The following is an 18,472-nucleotide window of genomic DNA, read 5'->3' as shown; positions in this document are numbered from 1 at the left end:
TTCAGTTCCCTTAAGTGACCTGGGGGAGAGGGGCAGAAAAACCACATTTGTGTTGAATTCACCTTGGCAGATGGACGGATGGCACATCTGGAAGGACATCCCGGGAATTCCAGTGATGTGCCACAAGGAACACAAACCTGACTTCAGATATTTTCTTCTGAATCCTGGCAGTGCCCCATCTCTGTAGGATCAGCGAGCAGACACAGGCACACACTGGTGTTACTGTCCTTATTAGACCAAGATTCATCTGCAGATTCCAGTTCTCCCAGCAAATCCAAACGGAGAGAGGGGCATGTGGTATCCATAATAACCACTGCGATGAGATTGGCATTTGCATTTTTACTTCACTAGGGAGAAATACGTGGAGTCGATTCATGAGTTAGCTTCCCTCTACTGCTTCAGTCATGGAGAACAAATAGTGTCCTTAGTCCCTAGTCTTTTATCCCTACCCGTGTTTTATCTGTGAAAATTCTTCATAGTATTTTCTAAATAAATTAGCTTGAAGTGTTCTTTTCCTTGCTAAATAGAGCTGACCTTTTAAAACCTGCTTTATGCCCATTTCCTTTGTAGATGATATTATATTTTATTATCAATTTTTACTTGTAAGAAATAACATTTTTTTTTTTGCTTTTTCTTCCTTTACTTTTAGTGCTGAACTTAACATTGCTTCGTGTGTTGTACTGTCAAATGTAACATCAATTTGGGAAATTAATTACTGTCGCGGGTGAAATGTGTAAGGATAAATCCGATAAAAGCATAGTGGTCTTTTTTATTTCTTAGCTCTCCTCTTAGATTTAATGTATGCCCTGCAGCAGAAGCCAAACTTCATATGATCCTTTCACTCCCCAGCTTGGCCGTGCAAGTGAAAAAATACTCTGGCTAATTATATCCAGTTGATTTTAATTTTTTTGTTAGAGTGCCAGGCTGGGATTAAAAAAAATCAAACATTTAGTATTGCATTTAACCCCACATAAATATCTGCAGTGCATTGCAGAAAGAATAAAAAAACCCCAACCCCCAATTTGGCATCCATCCTTTTCATTCTCTGTAGTTTTTCTATCGTCATTATTTAATGCCTTCTTTGCAGAAATGACAATTATTTTATAGTGCATATTACTTTCTCTTTGCAGGAAATCCTCTTACATTTTCCCTTCTTGGTTTTATAGCAATGAGTGGGATATTTTACATCACTTTCCTCGAATTTGGGTGGTGATCAAAGCTGAAATGAGCTGAAGACATAAAAGGGGATGTTGTGTCCTTTTGCAAAACGTTTTTCATTTTGCATAAATCCCAAGTTTGGTTTGAGAATTTCCCAGCTATGTCTCCATCCTCAGCTGAAACAAAGTGTTTTGACTACACACCTTCAAATGCTGGAATACCCATATCTAGATTTTTTTTCCTTTAAATGCTGCAGGAGAGACTGTCCTGGCTAGTTACAGGGATCTGATGGTCCAGATAAGTAGTTGTTCTGTTGTTCTGTTTCACCTTAAAAAGGTGACTTCAGTCCTTTGAGTGAAAATTTTCCCCTTACCTTTTGTCTCTTTTGCTTGTTTTAGGATTCAGTGGACAAGTAGCTCAGGGCTAAATTCCATGTCTTCTTCTAGTTTATGTATTAATTAAGGAAAATGGGAAAAAGTTTTCAAAAAGTTTTCCTTTCTTGTGCTTTGTGCTTGTTCAGAAAAAAATAGGATATTAGAAATTTGTCTTTCTTTTTCATCATATTGCCGTTAGGGAAATTCTGGGTTTTTTCTACTTCCTCTGTACTAAACCCAAAGCAGAACACAGGATTGGGGTTTGGGGAATGGAATATGGATGTCAAATGGACAGGGGAAGATAACTTAAATCCAAACTATGTTACATGGTGGGAAACAAAAAAGGGAAAATTGTATTTCAATGACTTAATGCCTTGTAATGATCACTAAACAGTGAAGAAAATAGTGTTAGAAATAGAGGCCAACAAGATGTTCTGTGAGAGTTGAACAGTCTCTTGGGTCCTTCCCTAAAGTATGCACCTATATCACAAATTAGACATGCTAACTAATGGAACTAAATTGCTGGAATTACACCCTTGTAGGTAGCATTTTAAAATGTGATCTTGGAAAGCCTCTCAATACCACACAGGTTCTAAGATGGAAAGACAGGATGCAGAAAAGCAGAGTGAGATTTAAAAAATTCAAACCCACAGGCATCCAAGGCCTTGGGTGTTGGAATTAAAATCCCTGTAATTGTGAGGAGCATCCTCTCATCATCTCATATCTATTCTAATGTTTAAAGCAGCTGAATAATACAGGTAATGGCAGAGCTTCTCTCCAGTAGCTTAAGGGCTGATTGACAGTGAAGTGTAATAAAACCATGTAGCACAGTTTCCTACTCTTAGACTGGGATATGATCTTCACACTGTCAGATGCTCTTGCTCTGTGATAGACAACAAGAAAATATTTGTACAAAGCAAATTCCCAGAAAAAAATACGCAGTCACAGTGGAAAATGCTATCTTTGAGAAGGGGGCAGTTTTCTAGGCTTTGTGTTTCTTCAATGAGAATGAAAAGGAGTGCTCGGATTATTTTTATAATGCCATAAATTTGTTTTGCTTGCCCTTCCTTAATTGTGTTTTCTCTGTTCTTGTTTCATACATGCAATACCAGCTGCAGAAAATTACAATTGAGGCCCTTGAAGTGTTCTCTAGTCTCTAGAAGTGCTGTGTTTCAGAGCAAAATAAAGACAGATGCTTCAGAGTCATCAGTATCATTCAGTAAATCCTGTCGAGGGTAGGTAAAAAATGGAGCAGGGCAAACACCTTCCTGTGACTGCAGTGACTTCTACATGTGGAAAGTGTTGAAACTGGAGAAAGTTAGCTTTGTCCCTGAGAGTGTAGGGACTTCTCACTATGGTGGGAGAGAGGATCTGTCCTGAATGAGACTCCTGTGGAGAAAGAATGCAGTTTGAAAGTAGGTAAGGGGATAATTTATTAGCTTTTGAAATCCCGCTTGAGTGTGGAATTGAGTTTGGGGGGAACCTGAATAGAGTTCACTCCCATTGCTGTTCCTTTAGAGTAAAAATCCATGGGATGTGCAATGCCACAGTAAATTAAAGGCCAGATATGGGGATGCAAGTAGAATATAATATCATATCTTTCTTCCTTTGTTTGATTTTTGCAGATGGCTTTTCTGCTTTTGCTTTGTAAAATGATGAATTCTAAATGGAACAGCTGTCTGTACAGGATGGTTTATTTGTTTCCCTTTCTTCTTTTTCAAATTTATTTATATAAAATCCTTTCTGCTGATGCTAAGCCAAACTGTCAGCACATTTACCTATATTAAAAATGTAGGCGTTCTAACAACAAAGCAATCAAACCTTAAAAATGCCTTTTATCAAAGGCACAGTTAGCAGGCTTTTCCTTCACTAGTGCCAGTCCCAGCCCAGTTCTGTGCTACTCACATGCCCCAGGGCTGTTGGCATCAGTGTTCAGATCTTTTAAATGTTGGTCTCACAGCGATATGCAGAACCAAGATGACCAACAGTGGAAATAATAACATATTTTAAAATTCTTTCATCAAGTTTTGCAAATCTCACAAAGAAACACCTACCTTTGTTAGAAACTACTGAGGTTTTTTTTGTTTAGTTTTGTTTGTCTGTTTTTTACATCAATTCAGTAAGATAGACTAGATGGTTTCCATCATGGAAAAGAGGAATTGTCTGTTCACAATTTACTTGTTCTCTTTGTACTCCATGAGTTCTCATAAAATAATAAATTTAGGAAAGAAAACGTAGATGACTTAAAATTAAAAAATAAATTATGCCAAAAGAATTTTTAGTGAGTTGTTGGTCAGCTTTCTGAAGTTACAAGAGGAGAGAGAATTTGGAATGCGTGGTGATGAGGAGAAATGTCTGCTGAGGAAAACCAAAAGGATGTCTGAAGAATGTTAATTCTTTTGCAGCCTGCTGTAATACTGCTTTTACACACTTTTTCTCCCTTCCTCTGGTTCTGGTAGCTCTTTTTTCTTCCTTTAGTTAAGGACACCTAGCCCACTATTTTACCACAAAAGGACATCCAGGGGAAAAGAAGAGTGGGATGTGCTATTGCAGTATTTTTTCTGATGCTCTCAGATCTTCATTAGTTTTCCCCTTGGTAAACCTCTGAAGTTGTTATATGTTGTCTGTCTGGTAGCATTGCTAAATTTCTCTTTGAAATGATTGTGTGGTCTCCCCTTGAAGCCATTTCTTGTATCAAAAATAACCTTTGCAAGGAATTTCCCAGATTTACAGCTCAGTACAGCAGGGCTGAAATCCATGCTGTTGCAATGGGTCTCAGTCTATTGAGTTTAGTGGAAAGACACCATTTTACTAAAGCAAAGTATAGTCTGTTACAGCAACACCATGAGTTTCATCAGACATATATATCCTCTATATGAAGTCATCTCTCTTAATGTTAAATTTTGTTAATTATAAATTAAATAGCTGCTGTCTGTAATTAGGAAAACATGCTGAAATAAAATGAATTTGATACCATATTTAAGGCAATGCTTTCTTGATATATAACCTTCCAAAATTTCATGTATTTTTTGGTTACAGCATTATTGAGTTTTAGAGACTTAGTTCTCATCTAGAAATTAAGTATATTTACAGTCTTGATATTTAGAGGGTGTGCTCCTTTTTTCTTTCTCTCTCTGATGGTTCCCTTCCCTTCCTCTTTCCTTAGGAGGAACAGGGGGTAGTGCTGGATGTATTGTGCTGACTGTAAGAAAACCTCAGAGGTGCACTGGGTTTATTTCCAGTCAAGTGTAACATCAAATGTGTAGAGCTCCTTCAGCCTTCCCACTCAAGTAATTTTGCCATTGTTATTTCTTCATCATTCCCATCAAAGGCCCAAATTTCTCCCCCCTAATGTCTGTGTAGTTTGTCCTTTGATTTCAAAGGAAGCAGGTTTTGGAGGTGAATGTTTCATCCAAGGGCAGTGAAGGCTTTTGTGCAGGCTCTGCACATTGCTAACTTAGATGGCTAAGGTGTGCATTTTCCAGCTTGGCTGAATGAGGGAAAAATTCCTTTGCTTCACTTATTTTTATTTTTTTTTAAATAATAATTTTTCACCATGATATATATAATATGAATAAATGGGGAAGATCAGAGTCCCTTGTCTGTCACAAACTTTCTTAGGCAAATCCATAAATTTTCAAGTGTCTCATTTACGTTACTTGCAAAAATTGAGTTGAGCTGTTTGTTCATTTCAATTGCAAATAGGTCAGGGGCTGCCTGATGCAAATTTTTGTCTATGAAACATTCTGTGATACTGCTACATTTTTTGCTGAAAGTGTTTGTTCCTACTGGAATGAAAATATTAATTTATATTTTAAATTACATGTGTTTAAATCCTTCAACATGCGGATCTAGGACAGTTCACAAATGGAACAATCTGTGACTTATCCATGCCTTGATTAATTTTAATTATAGCTATTTCTTAATTTTGAGTTCTCTCACAATTAGGAAAAATTTTGCTTCTAATGAAGACACAACTGCTCAGCTAGAATGGGATTATGGTAATTATTAGAGTTGCAAAGAAATTTGTTTCATAAGCTCTTAGAAGGGTTAGTTATCTGACCAAAAACGAGATCAATGCAATTGGTGCTAATTAAAGCAAATAGACTAGGGAATAAAAAAAGATTTAATTCTGAATTTATGAATATCATTAAAAGCTGACATAGTTACTTTGACTTGCATTTTGTGCATTGTTGGGAGAAGAAAAAGTGTTTGCATTTGTAAGACAAGTAGAAATAAGAAGTGACCTTCAACTTTGTAAAGTCTTTAAAAGGAAACCTTTTTAAGGGAATAAATGTGGCTAAGCCTCTAATACAGGCCTTTGGCAAACCACAAATGGCTAGTAATTAGCTTTACTGCATTGGGTTAATTAATAAAAGGTAGTTTAAAGTAGGCAAAAAGCATATTTGTCCATTACACTGATGATGTAAGTTATTATCATAACACAGCACTATTTTTTTTACCTCTCCAAAGAGCTCTATTAACATCATATGTTTCCTCTCACCAGGCTCCCTGTGACGTGAATAGAACTGCTGCTGTACAGGTGACATAAAGGAGTGTTTATCACTAAATAGCAAGTGGAATTAAAGGCAGTGTGCTGAGGGCAAGGGCAGGCACCACCAAAGTAGAAACATGAGTAAATGTGCTCCCACAGGTGAAATTCACACGTGTCAGCACAGGGCTGTTGTACCCTCTGGGATGGAGCTGGTTCAGGCGGCTGGCAGGTCCTGCAGGGCACACCACACAGTCCTGTTTGCACCATCCCAGGAGGCTGCTCCTGCCCTCCTCAGCATCGAGCCAGGGCTTTAAACCTCCTTTCAGTATTGCCACCAGGAGGTGTGATGGCACAGGGGCTGGCTGGGCTCTCACTGTACCAGCAGGCTGATAGATGATTGCCCAGCATAACGTTAAAAGCCAAAATCTCATCCCATCTCAGAATTCCTGCCCTATAAGGGTAGGGCAAACCCAGAGGTTTTGGCCTCCCACTTTGTTTCTTTTTTGTTTTAGAATTAAGACATTCTCCTACAGCAGTGGAAATAGCTTCCTGGAGAGCTAGAAAACTAGGAATGTAATTCTCATACTCTGTCTGCATTTTGTATTTGAGCTCAATGATTAACAGAAGCCATGACAATGATTTTTTAAAGACCAATATGTCTTAATACTGTTTTAAAAATGTTATGGATAGTTATAAATAGCATACTTTCTTCTTGAATTCCTTATTTCTCTAGTATTTGGATAATAAATAATTACTGCAGTAATTGAGCAAAAATAATCAATCTTTCATGTTAATATTTTTATATGACCTTTATAATTTTTATGTATAACTGTATAAATAGTCCTGGAATGAATCTCAGACTCACTGGTAGATGAATAGATGTAAGTTTGTATGAATGAGCATGGAGCATATTAAGGACAAGAAGTTGTTCTGATAGGCCCCTGGCACATAAACAGGTTCCTTTGGGCTGACAAGGCCTGGCAGCCTTGGACTTGGTAAATTGATGAAAACTTGGCTGATGAGTCTTGGAGGGCTGGTGAAGCTGGCTGTTAGTGACATACAGGTTTTCTGCTTGCATGCATGGAATAGGTTTTAATGGTAAATAAGCTAGAAGAAACAGATTGAAAACCACAGCTAAGGGCAATATACATAAATGCAAAAAAAAATTTCCTAAGGATGAGATGAGCTGCAATAAAATCATGTCTTCAGCTAGAAAAAAATCGAGGAAGTATCAGTGATTTCACACTAACACCCTGGAAAGATCTGGGTATTGAAAGAGTTTTGAAGCTCGAGTTACAGCAAAGCAAATCCTAATGGAGTTGTGTAGTGTAAAGGATAAATTGATTCCCTGTTTCCTCTCCACCCACCCATCACAATTGAATCATCAGTATAAACAAGTTACTTATTTTTCAAAAGTCAGACATACTGTGTAAAAGAGATTAATATACAGTAAGAGGGAAAAAAATAAAATGAAAAAAAGGCAAATAAGAGAACAATCTGTTTCCATTTAAGCTGGTGTAACTTCATTGCACTGCCTGCATTTATACCAGGGGAGTTCAGATCAGCATTCACTTCTTGTCCTGGAGATTGAATTTATCTCCCACAGCTTTTATTTCTGTTCTTTTCCTGAGCTGCATGCTGTTGTGCCTCTTTCTTCTCTTAATAATTTGTTTCACAATAATACTTCAGAGGCACACCAACTAAAATGAGGAAAAGAAGAGAGTACAGAACTCATAATTGAAGCATATTTTTCCTCTCACTTCAGAGATCTGCATGCTGTTAGTGTTACCACAAATGTAACTCAGCCTAATTTTGATAACAGTGGTGCCTTTTTAATCAGAGAGCATGGGATTCTCCTTTGGAATAAGATTTCAATAGCATTTTCACCTGCTACTTGTCTTGCTCTATGGTCAGAAAGTTCATGACACTTAAATTGCTAGCAAGTGGAATGTTTTTATTTAGAGTGATCTTTACCTATCTTCTGGATAGCTTAAATGTAGTTTTCTTCAGTGCTTGGATGTGAATCACAGAGAAAGAAATAATTATTTCATTACACAGCAATTCAGCCCTAGGAAACTCTTGCTTGAAGGAGGAATTGAGAGTTCTGTTGTTTTTGAATTTTTTTTCCCCAGTACATTAATTTTGCAGAAATATTTGTAATTAATTGCATTTTTTAAAACTGTCTCAATTTAGATGTTTACCCAACTACTGTGAACATGGAGGAAGATGCTCCCAGTCCTGGACCACCTTTTACTGTGACTGTAACAACACAGGCTACACGGGAGCCACCTGTCACAACTGTAAGTAAACCCACGTGCAGTTTTCATTTGTATTACTTCCACATCATAATCACAGTGGTCATTAGATATTTAGTAGAATTTAGCTGGGCTGAGCTGGCTGATTTTAGTCTATGTTTAGTGCTTTAAGTCAATTTTACCACCTTGGGCTTTGCTTTTAGGTCATATGAAAGTCCATGTTGCAAGAACCCGGTTTCCAGCAGTTTATGATTTTGAAATTTTGCTGAACTGTTTTTTGGGCTGCTGCTATTAACAAAAATGCAGAAACATTCAGCTACTGAAATCCACAGCAAAAGAAATATTAAGGTGTTTTAAAGGTTAAAAAACTCCCATCAAACAGTAGAGGGACAAAATGCTGTGAATTCTGGTAAAAAATAGAGTGGGAAAGGAAAAGCCAGAATAAAGCCTCTTGATACAGCTAACTAAAAGGGAAAATAGAAAATGAAGGTGAAGTTTCAGTTCTAACAAAGGAAATAAAGAGAAAAAAAAAAACAGTGAGTAAGAATAACAATTCCAGGAATACAACTGTAACCACTCTGGATGCTTGATGGGCACTTGGACTGCAGATAGGATGACATTGGTGAGATGGATCTTTTTTTTTCCCTGTTAAACTAAAAAGCAGAAGGGAAGAAAAGGTACTTAGTGGTTTGAAGCTGAGAATATTGGCAACCATACTGTCATTTTGGAGATTTTAATGGTTTGCTAGTTAACAGTGAAAGCATTTGTGGGGTATGCAGCTGACAAGAGAGTCTGTTGAGAGATCTGTTCATAGATTTGTCACCTGAACTCTACGCCGTAAACACAAAGGAAGCCAAGGGTTTTGTGCGGAAATCACACCAAGCCATCTGAAGAGAGGGAAGAAAAAGGCTGACTTTATCATTTTTAAAAAAGGGCTTACTTTCTGTCCATTGCTTTTGTTGTTCCAAAAGGCATCACAACTCTTCAAAGCTCATAAGACCACAGCAGAGTATTTACTGATGACTAGTACAGAACTAGGTGGCCAAGTCAGGTGGTGAGAAGGGAGAGGCTCCTTGGGGAAGGAAGAGAACTGTCACTATTGACTGTCAAAGGTGATTAGAGACACTCAACTCTGGGCTACATCTGTGCTGTCATATTAGCTTGGGGCCTGAGGCTCACTGTCTGTGCCAGCTCAGTGTGGCTTCTGTCCAAAGGAGACCATCTCATTACCACAGAGAACTGGTTCATGACTAGTTTTCCCCACAGACGCTTCTGTGGAGCTAGTGAAGCCTCCTGCTTCTGTCAACTCGTGTCTGCACTTGAAAGGCACACACATAGCTGCAGTTATTTAAGGTTCACTGATGAAAAACTACTCTGAAAAGTTTCTCTGGAAGCTCTTGTGTTAAGCTGTGCACACCTGTGATGTACAGTTATTCACCTGCTCAGCTTATTTACAACCGATTTATCAACAGTTAATTTGATTCCAGCTAGATTGTGGAGCCAGCTACCCTGTGAGCCAAACAGTGCTGATAAACAGCAACATTAGTGTGGAGAAATGCATTCATCTACTTGAAATATGCAATGAAACCAATTCAAAGCCAGTAGGTAAATGCAGACAGTTGATAAGAAACTTGCAGAACAAGAGACGTTATCACTTTCAGCTGATAGTGGTTGATATGCAGGAGTACCTCTTAGCAGGTGAATGAAAGGCACAATTTTGATCACAGCATAACTCCAGAATATCCTCAATGTATAGGAAACTCTCCAATCATATAACTCAGTGCAGTTCTATCAAAGTAAAGCATCTAATTTTGTATGGTTTGAAACATTACCTCGAGAGATTTTTATTTTTCTAGAGCAGTGATGCTGACAAGCCTGGAACTGAACTTATAGCACCTTGGAGAGGCTATTTCTTTTATTGAACTGCCCTTCAGACCCAAATCCATGCAGCAGCAAGGAAAAGATTTAGCTGGAACTCTGCTGCAAGCAAAACGGTGTGAATTGTTTCAGTGTTGCCTGAATTTCTTTTTTTGTCTGAGTTACATCACCATGGGTTTTGCCTCATTTTGGTGTGGCAAGAGGTGGGTGCCACTGGCCAAAAACCATAAAAAGACCCAATATTTGTCATGCTTTTAGGAAGAACTGCATGGCATTTGCAAGCCAGATTTAATTGGTTTATGTCTTATCACCTCAGACTGGGAGACCTTACCATTTTAAGAACTGAGATCTTGAGAGAAATTGTCCCTAATTTACTGTCATCAAATATGAAGTGTTGAAATACATTTTATGTTTGGTACATAAGAAGTCTGGTTTTTAGTTCCAAATATTCACAGGCCACACTGGATTTTGTTGTGAGGAACAGCTAATACATACTATCTCTTCTCCAAAGAGTTTGCAGTTATGTTTCTAAGGATATAAAAACATGGAATGCCAGAAAGGCTTAGTCAGCATCACAGGTGGCAGTTTTAGTCTACCAGGTGCATAATTATTTCTAGGCTTTCTTTTAGCAAAATAGTTATAAGGTAGAGATTAAAAAGAGGAAGAATCTGAGTGCTTGCAGACATGGAGTGACATGGGAGAAAGCAATAATGTGCTTGTTCAAAAAATATAAGGCTATGGCCAGAGGAGTTTGACATTTTTGACAAGGGAAATGTCAGAGTCATGACAGGTAAAGAGGCTGGAAATGTGCCATGAAAAGCAAAGATAAATAGTTTGCATTTGATGCAACATAAGGGAATTAGACAGTGTCAGAAAAGAACAGTAAGTTGATAGAAGACACAGCTGGGACAGTGTTTGCAAGACCATGTCAGGTATGTGGGACAAAACTGTGTCTGGCATGTCTGAAAATGAGTAGTTGAAATTCAGGATGTGTGGTTGAAGCAAAAGCATGCATCTGAAGATACATGGAAAGAACTACCTGGCTCTAGACATGGCCTTAATATAATCTCACTAGAGGCAGCTGCTTGTCTGCAAACCTCAGGTATCCTCCCGTTCATGCCAAACCTCTTCTGATCCTGAAAGCTCCTAAACTGCCCCAGGATGTTTGGCAATCTACCTAGTCCAGATGAGGGTCCACTACTGAAAAGGGTGTGGTCCTGTCCCATTAAAGAGTTATTTTGTGGCAGACAAGTTTGACACTGAAATGTCATCTGGTCTTGCTTCCATTCTCCTCTTCTCTGAACTTAACTGTAAATGCAAGTAAAATCCTGCTAACACCTGTATATGTTTTCCAGGTTTCACTAGTCTCAGTATTTTCTAACAGGTAGTTTCTTGCAAAGCTTATAGCCTGGTGCATAAGCACATTTCTTTGTTTAGTTACAGTCAATCTGCCTTTGCTAGCTGTAGCAAAGATAACATAGAATGTTCTCGATGCCTTCCAAGTCTTTTGTTGTTGCTGTGGTTTGTTTTGGCTTTGGGGTTTTCTCCCCTTTTGGATTTATCACTCATCATTAAATCTCCCAGTGCAATTCACTTCTCTCTGGCTAGTCACAGCACTGACGAGCACTTGTGTTTCCATCTCTGTATTCTCTGTAACTGTGAAACCCCAAAGCACATTCTCTGCCTTGCTCTCACAAATGCATGTGGATGTGCAATTTGATAATTTGATGGTAAGTGTGGCAGTGGTGCTGACTGTCTCCAGATGCCCATTACACTGCCCATAGTTTGGGGAAACTAGGAGTCATGGAATAACCCTATAGGATATAAAGCCAACTGTTGGCGATTTACATTTGACTGTATAAGAGTTTTGTTGTGCCTTAGTTTCTCTACCCCTGTTGGAAATAGGATCCAATTTGCAGATATATTAAAAGGTGTGATCTATATCATGCACTGAAATTGTGCAGACTCTTTCTTTAGAAACTTATTGCTACTTGAGCTTATCTGTAGCTGAGACAGTGCTTTGAGGATACAATTGTATTTCAATCTCTAAAATGTATGGTTTTGCTTTTTGCTTTATCTTTTAAATGTGCTTCACATAGCTTGCATTTAGATAGGTTGGGAGATGAGCTCAGCTGAAGCCTTTTGGCAATAGATACTTCCCAATTTCTGCAGTGTGGTGGGTAGCCTGCTGATCTGTCAGGTATTGGAATAGTTTGATAAAATCCAGATAGGAAAGGATCCATTATGTAATGACATGTGTGAACCATAGCAAAACAGATAATAATATAATGTTCATTTTCTCTTCTCCTCCTTTAGATACAAACACTGATGTTAGATGCAGCTTGGGGAAAAGGCCTGGGTGGGATTCAGCTAATCTATCTTTTGCTGTCTGGTACTGTGACATCCAAGTTAAGATAGTGGTCTGGTCTCTCTCTGTATGTAAAAAGGAGTGTCAGCTGCATTCAGAACTAACTAATCTCGCTGTGAGATAGGGTGTCCATGGTAAATTCATGGATCACCTCTGAAGTCTGTCATCTGCAGAGGGAGGCTGTCCTAGCCCAGACACAGAGTAGGCAACTGAAGGTAGGTCAAAATTATAGGAGGGAAGAGACATAGAGGTAAGCTTAGATAAGTGAATTATATATCTTAACTTATATATATGTTGACATATATATATCTATATGCATATATATAAATTAAAATATGTATTAATTAAAAGTGCATAGTTTAAAAGCTGCATAGTCATTCCTCTCATATTAATAATTCTTGTAATTATCATGTGATATTAAGAGCAGCAGACCAGTGTAAAGTGGCCCTGAGATACAGAATAGCTTTATTGCAAGATAATGATTAGTAATCTTATCTTTCTGTGAGTTATGCTAGTCCCTTAAAAAGCCTCATCTTGCCTTTCTGTATTTCTATTATTTTTTATTTATGATAGTTTTCAGGTGGTTTTTAGTCTTGCATGAATTTTTTAATTCCAAAGAGTGCTGAACATTGATATAAAAGATGTTGAGAAATATAAAATAATGATTTTATTCCTCATATTCTGGGGTTGTCAACATGTCTCAAAGCTTTGCAAGGTGATAATTAACAGAATGTAATTTAATTCTGGGTATTTGCTTTGGTGTGTGATCTATCTCACACATACAGCCATATGTCTTACTGGCCTAGGTAATTGCTGGAGGAAAGAGTCATCCAATAATGGAAATGTCATATAGTCATTGTGATATGGCATAAACTTAACATAACTTCAGGCTTTGAAAATGTATTTTTTAATATTTATATGCTTACTGCATATATCATTTTTTATCTGAAAAGCTTAATATAGCTTCAGCCAGATTGTTAGCAGCACTGGAGCTGCATCTTAAAATGCCAGCTGGGGGTTTGGTAATTCTCCTGTGTTCCAGGGTAGGGAGATGTGTATAGTTTGCTGGCTGGGCAAATGAGGTTTTGAGAGCTTCAGTCTGACAGATGCCTGCAAGTGAGTTTGGTAGTGCAATTTGCATGTCCTGAGTAGCCAATTTTCCTGTTTGAGGTTCTTGGAACAGGTTTTTTTCCATGTGTGTTTAAACACATTGGTTTTCTTTGACTAAAGAAAACACATTTAATATTCATATCAAACCTTCAGCACTGTACTTGGTGTTCCTGCATATTTTTTGTTCACACCATGCTTTTGGAATATGAATTTTCATTGTTTATTTTGCAATAAGTTACTGTGTTATTAATGCTTTCCCTTCAGCGGTGTTCATTTAAGAGAAGCTCTTCCCTTTGCCTGAGATTTCCCTATAAATAAGACATTGAGCATTCCTCTTCGGGACTTTCCTGCCCGTGGGGGACTCACTCAGTCCCGGACTTTTCAGCAAGATGGAAATACCGAGCTTTGAGCAGCACCCTTCTCCTCTTTGATGACTCCTGTCCCTGCAGCACCGCTCTTGCAATGCTCTGGGTCTCCCTGGCTGCTCTCCTGCAGCAACAGGCCTTGCAGGTGTCCCTGCACCAGTGCCAGCCTGGGGGCTGTCATTGTCACAGCTGCCTTCAGCCACAGCAGGCAGGTGACAGGGGAGCAAGGCTTGACATGACCTTTCCTGCCGTGCCCAGGGGGAGCCTTAGCTTGGATAGTAGGAGGTTGTCTAAAAACCTGGGGAAATGGGAGTCTCTCCCTGAACATCCATTCAGGTGACCCTGAGGTAAAAGGCATTTTAATTCTGTCTATGGAAGTAACATATTCTTTACCAGATCAGTAAGTACATACTTTAAAAAGGGAAAAAAATAAGCTGTCTGTCATCCAGGCACGTCACAGCAGAGACTGCATTATTCTGTCAAGAGCAGAGCTGTCACAGTCCAGGTTTTGAGAGTACATTTTTATGGCATTTAACAAGACAATTGTATTTTAAGGGTGAGAATGATGATCATTCCCTGAGTTCATTGCTGTACTAATCCCTCTGTTGTTGAAATAAGAAACCTGCCATTGCATATTGCTTTATTTTTTATTTAGGAAAATCTTCTGTTCATTGCTCATTACTCCAAGTCTATAAGAGCAGATCTGTCAGGCCTGAGGTACATGAGCAGAGACTGAAATAGTCATCTCTGATCTGCCTCCAAGAGCTCTGAGTATTTTTGTTGAGAATGCTTAATTTGGCCTGCTCAGCATTTATGTATATCTGTTTTCCCAAGGTCAGTCTATGGCTGGTTGAATATCCTGGCAGAATCCCCAGCTCTTACTGGCCTCTCTAGTCTAACCAGTACATAAGTTATCTCTTCTGAATACAATAGTTACCATTTTAAGGGTTAATATTACTCTTTTTGTCTAAGGTGCAAAGAATTACAAAATTATAAAATGAGTCTGAAATTATGTTGCCACAAGTATTCTGTCTACAGTTTTTCATGAGTTTACAATTTTTACAGATGATAAAAACAGCTCACTGCTGCTACATTTTACCTGGGAAGTGGACAGTGCCAGAACCTCCCAATGAAATGAAGAATTAAAGTTCTTTAGGTCTCTTTAATGTATTTTATGTATTACATCACCATAAAATGTTCTCTCCCTCTGAGAAACTGAAAATTATCAGCTACTTTCATTAGATTATGAGAATCTAATCTTGAAACAGGAATACTACAGGATTCATTTTGGTAATCATAACTACTATAGCTCTAATTCTGAGTCCCTAGCTCATGTTTTGTACAATGAAATCAATTTCCAAAGTAATTTGGAATACAGTCGGAACAAAATATTGGGAATTTTTGAGGAAAGTTATCTTGGTGTCCATTAAGTCTGAAAAGAAAAGAGTCCTCTGAGGAAAAAAAAAAATAGCTTTTTGTTTGGAACTTCACAGTCTTGGTGCTGTCTGTATTAGGAGCACACTGCTGGGTGCAGCAGAGAGAGGTTTAACTTGCCTGGTCTTCCCAGCAGCAAAACTGAACAGTGTCACTGTAACCTTTACATTGAGTCCAACAGCAAGCAGGATTTTAAATATGGGGTAAGAGGTGCATCTTACTGGTGAATAGCAGGTTATTCACCTGGAGAATAGGAGAGAGGGGGGTTTTAAATATGTTGCTCCTTGAGGGTTATCTGCAAAAGTTCAAGGCTTTGTAAAAAGAATGGCTTTTCCTCTTTCTGCCAAAGCAGAACTGGAGGAAAAAAAAAAAAAAAGGCAGGGCTTGAAAGAGAGCAGAGGTTTCATAAGTTAGGAACATGAGCAAAGGAAACAGAGCTAAGAACTTAGGAACTGAGACCATCTAAAGGCTCATCTGCTGAGCAGCTCCACAGTAGAACAGGAGCCCTGTGCTCAGCAAAGGCTGCCATGGAGATTGCAGGTGAACTTCATAGGGCAAAAGTAGGATTGGAAGCCAGATACCAATAGAGTGAGGTGCAGTCTATGGAAAATAGGACAAAAAGAGATCTTAAATTGGAAAAATGGAGGTTTGATCTTGGAAATGTTTGTGCTTAACCATGCTACGAATTTCAGCTATGGCAGGGATAAAACAATCCTTGGTTTAAGGACTGTAATTAAAACAGGTGGATGAACAGGTTCAAGATACTTCAGAGAATTGAACAGTGATGCAATTCCTCATATTTAAAACCTTTCAGGCTTGTGAAGTATATTGAATAAAGGCTGAATTTTCAGCTGCAGACCCAAACCAAGAGTGACCCTGGCCCTTTCAGACATGACCGTGGAGTAACAGAGAGCTCTTGCATATGCTGTGGCTGACCAGCCATAAGGATCTTGATAGAGAAATTAGGAAATTAAATTCTGTAATGTTTTTATACACAAAAGGTCAAAAAATGGTTTTATTATAATGATATTAAAATCTGATAATGCTTTTCTGACACTGAAGTCTGAATCATGGATCTATAGCTTGAACCATGACCAATCAAAGTGAATCTTTGTAGTTTTGCTGGGATATTTCTGGGGAGAGGGGTGTAGTGTGTGCCTTGAAAAACATGGGATGTGAACATTTCAGACCCATAGTTTTGATCTTTGAGCTTATGAATGTTTATATTGCAGAAAATATGAGAACACATGTAGAACTGGGTGATGTTGTTCTGACTGGGGATAAAGTGTTTATTTTGTGAATGATGATCAAAATTTGACAAATTATTTCCTAAGCACCTGGGAAGATGAAAAGTGAGAACTAAAGGAAAAGATAGGCATTATGATCAGTGAGTAAAACTGTGCTGTAAATGAATGTTCTGATGTGATGAGCTGTTGCTCTGAAAAGCTAGTTCAGCTTGAGATACTTGAGACTGAAAGAGATAGCTGAGGGAGAAATTTGGTATATGTGTTTTACAGAGGATTGTAAGGGGCTGGGAGATAGATATCTTGAACTCTGTCAGTACAGTGCATCCTGCACACCATCAGCACAGCCCATCCTGGCAGCTAGGCAGGAGCACAGATAGCACTTAGTAGAGAAGCAGCTCTTGCTCTAAAGAATAGGGCTCTCAGGCTGCACCACTTTCAGCTCTGGGAGGATTTTAAATTTCTTTGTGAAACACAGCAGTAGCCTTTTAAAAAAAATCCTTATAGAGCAAAATGTCAGCATAGGGTCTATTCAATGTTATAACTTAGAAGTGGTTCTGGCAAAAAAAAAAAAAAAAGGCAATGAAAGATATTCTTTGTGACCAAGTAAAACAGGTATTTCTGATGTATTTTCCCTTCCTAAATCTGGGACCTCAGAGTCAAGCTGTTTCTTGTTTGGTCTTTGTGGTGTAGCCAGTTAGCAGGAACAGCCCTGTGACACCTTTTACACTGTTTTTTTTGCCTCGTGCTGTACTTCACCCTAATGCTTTTACCAGCCACAGCTGCCTGTGAGATCCAGGCCGAGTTTGCAGGGGGTGGTGTGGGTTCATGGGGTGCTGACATGGCTTTTTGTCCAGCACTGTCAGAATGCAGCTCTGGGAATCAGCCCCACCCTGCTGCCTGTGGGAGCTGCACAGCCTGTGCTGCCTGGCAGCGCTGCTCGCTCCCAGGGGAAACAGCACCACCCCAAAGTCCTAAACTGGGATTTTCAGTGTTTCTGGCTCACTGAAACAAATGGTGCTGGAAAACAACATTTTATCTTCAGCAGCTGCTGTTAAGCAAAATTAGCCAAAAAAAAAAAAAAACCAAAAAATCCCCTGGAAGGGTTAGAGAAGGAAAGCTGATCTTTATTCTATGAGAGAAAACACAAGTTAAAGGTTTCATTTTTGAAATTATATTTTTTAAAAAGTATTTTAAAGAGAGAACAAGTTTTGCATGAGCAGCATGTTCATGCTATTTTTGTTGTTTTGGTCCTATTTGGGTGAACATTTTACAACAAGAAAACAAATTTGAAGGAATGAAAGTATAAACACTATTGAAATACTTCATGTATTCCATACTTCCAATGGAAAAGAAAAAAAAAATCACAAATTTTTTTTAATTAATTTTTAAAAAATATTGTTAAAAATAATGTTTGAAAATTCATGGTGGGTTCTACTCTGAATGCACTGATGAATACCTCTCCTTTATTTAAAAAGGTGCAATTACTGAAAATGCTCTTTGCCATTAATATATGTGCACCTGTCAGCAGTTCCATCCATACCTTTGGTGCTTGCTTTTTGAAAGTAGAGCCTTATTATATCTCTAAATGGTTGGTGATTCTTTAATGACAATTACAAGAATGGTATCCCTAGCATTCCCAAAATGAACACAACTCCATCAACATCAGAGAAGCCTGACACAAAACAGAACATAAATATGAAGGCAGTTTTCAAAGTTGAGGTTCTGGGGTGTTAACAGTCACAGCTGACTGTTTTTTACTTTCATATAATATTTCTGATTGCAAAAAGA

General features: G+C 38.4%; 1 protein-coding gene across 1 annotated transcript in view; it reads left to right on the top strand.

Moving 5' to 3' along the window:
• The window catches only part of CNTNAP5 (contactin associated protein family member 5), a 276,352-nt gene that overhangs the window by 156,642 nt on the left and 101,238 nt on the right, over window positions 1-18,472 (top strand). The window contains exon 11 of the mRNA XM_015635016.3: window positions 8,221-8,327. Within this exon, the coding sequence (XP_015490502.1) occupies window positions 8,221-8,327 (107 nt within the window). The remainder of the gene's footprint in view (window positions 1-8,220; window positions 8,328-18,472) is intronic.

Source organism: Parus major, chromosome 7 (genome assembly GCF_001522545.3).
Source record: "Parus major isolate Abel chromosome 7, Parus_major1.1, whole genome shotgun sequence".
NCBI lineage: Eukaryota > Metazoa > Chordata > Aves > Passeriformes > Paridae > Parus > Parus major.
This window is presented reverse-complemented; position numbering and strand designations above follow the sequence as displayed.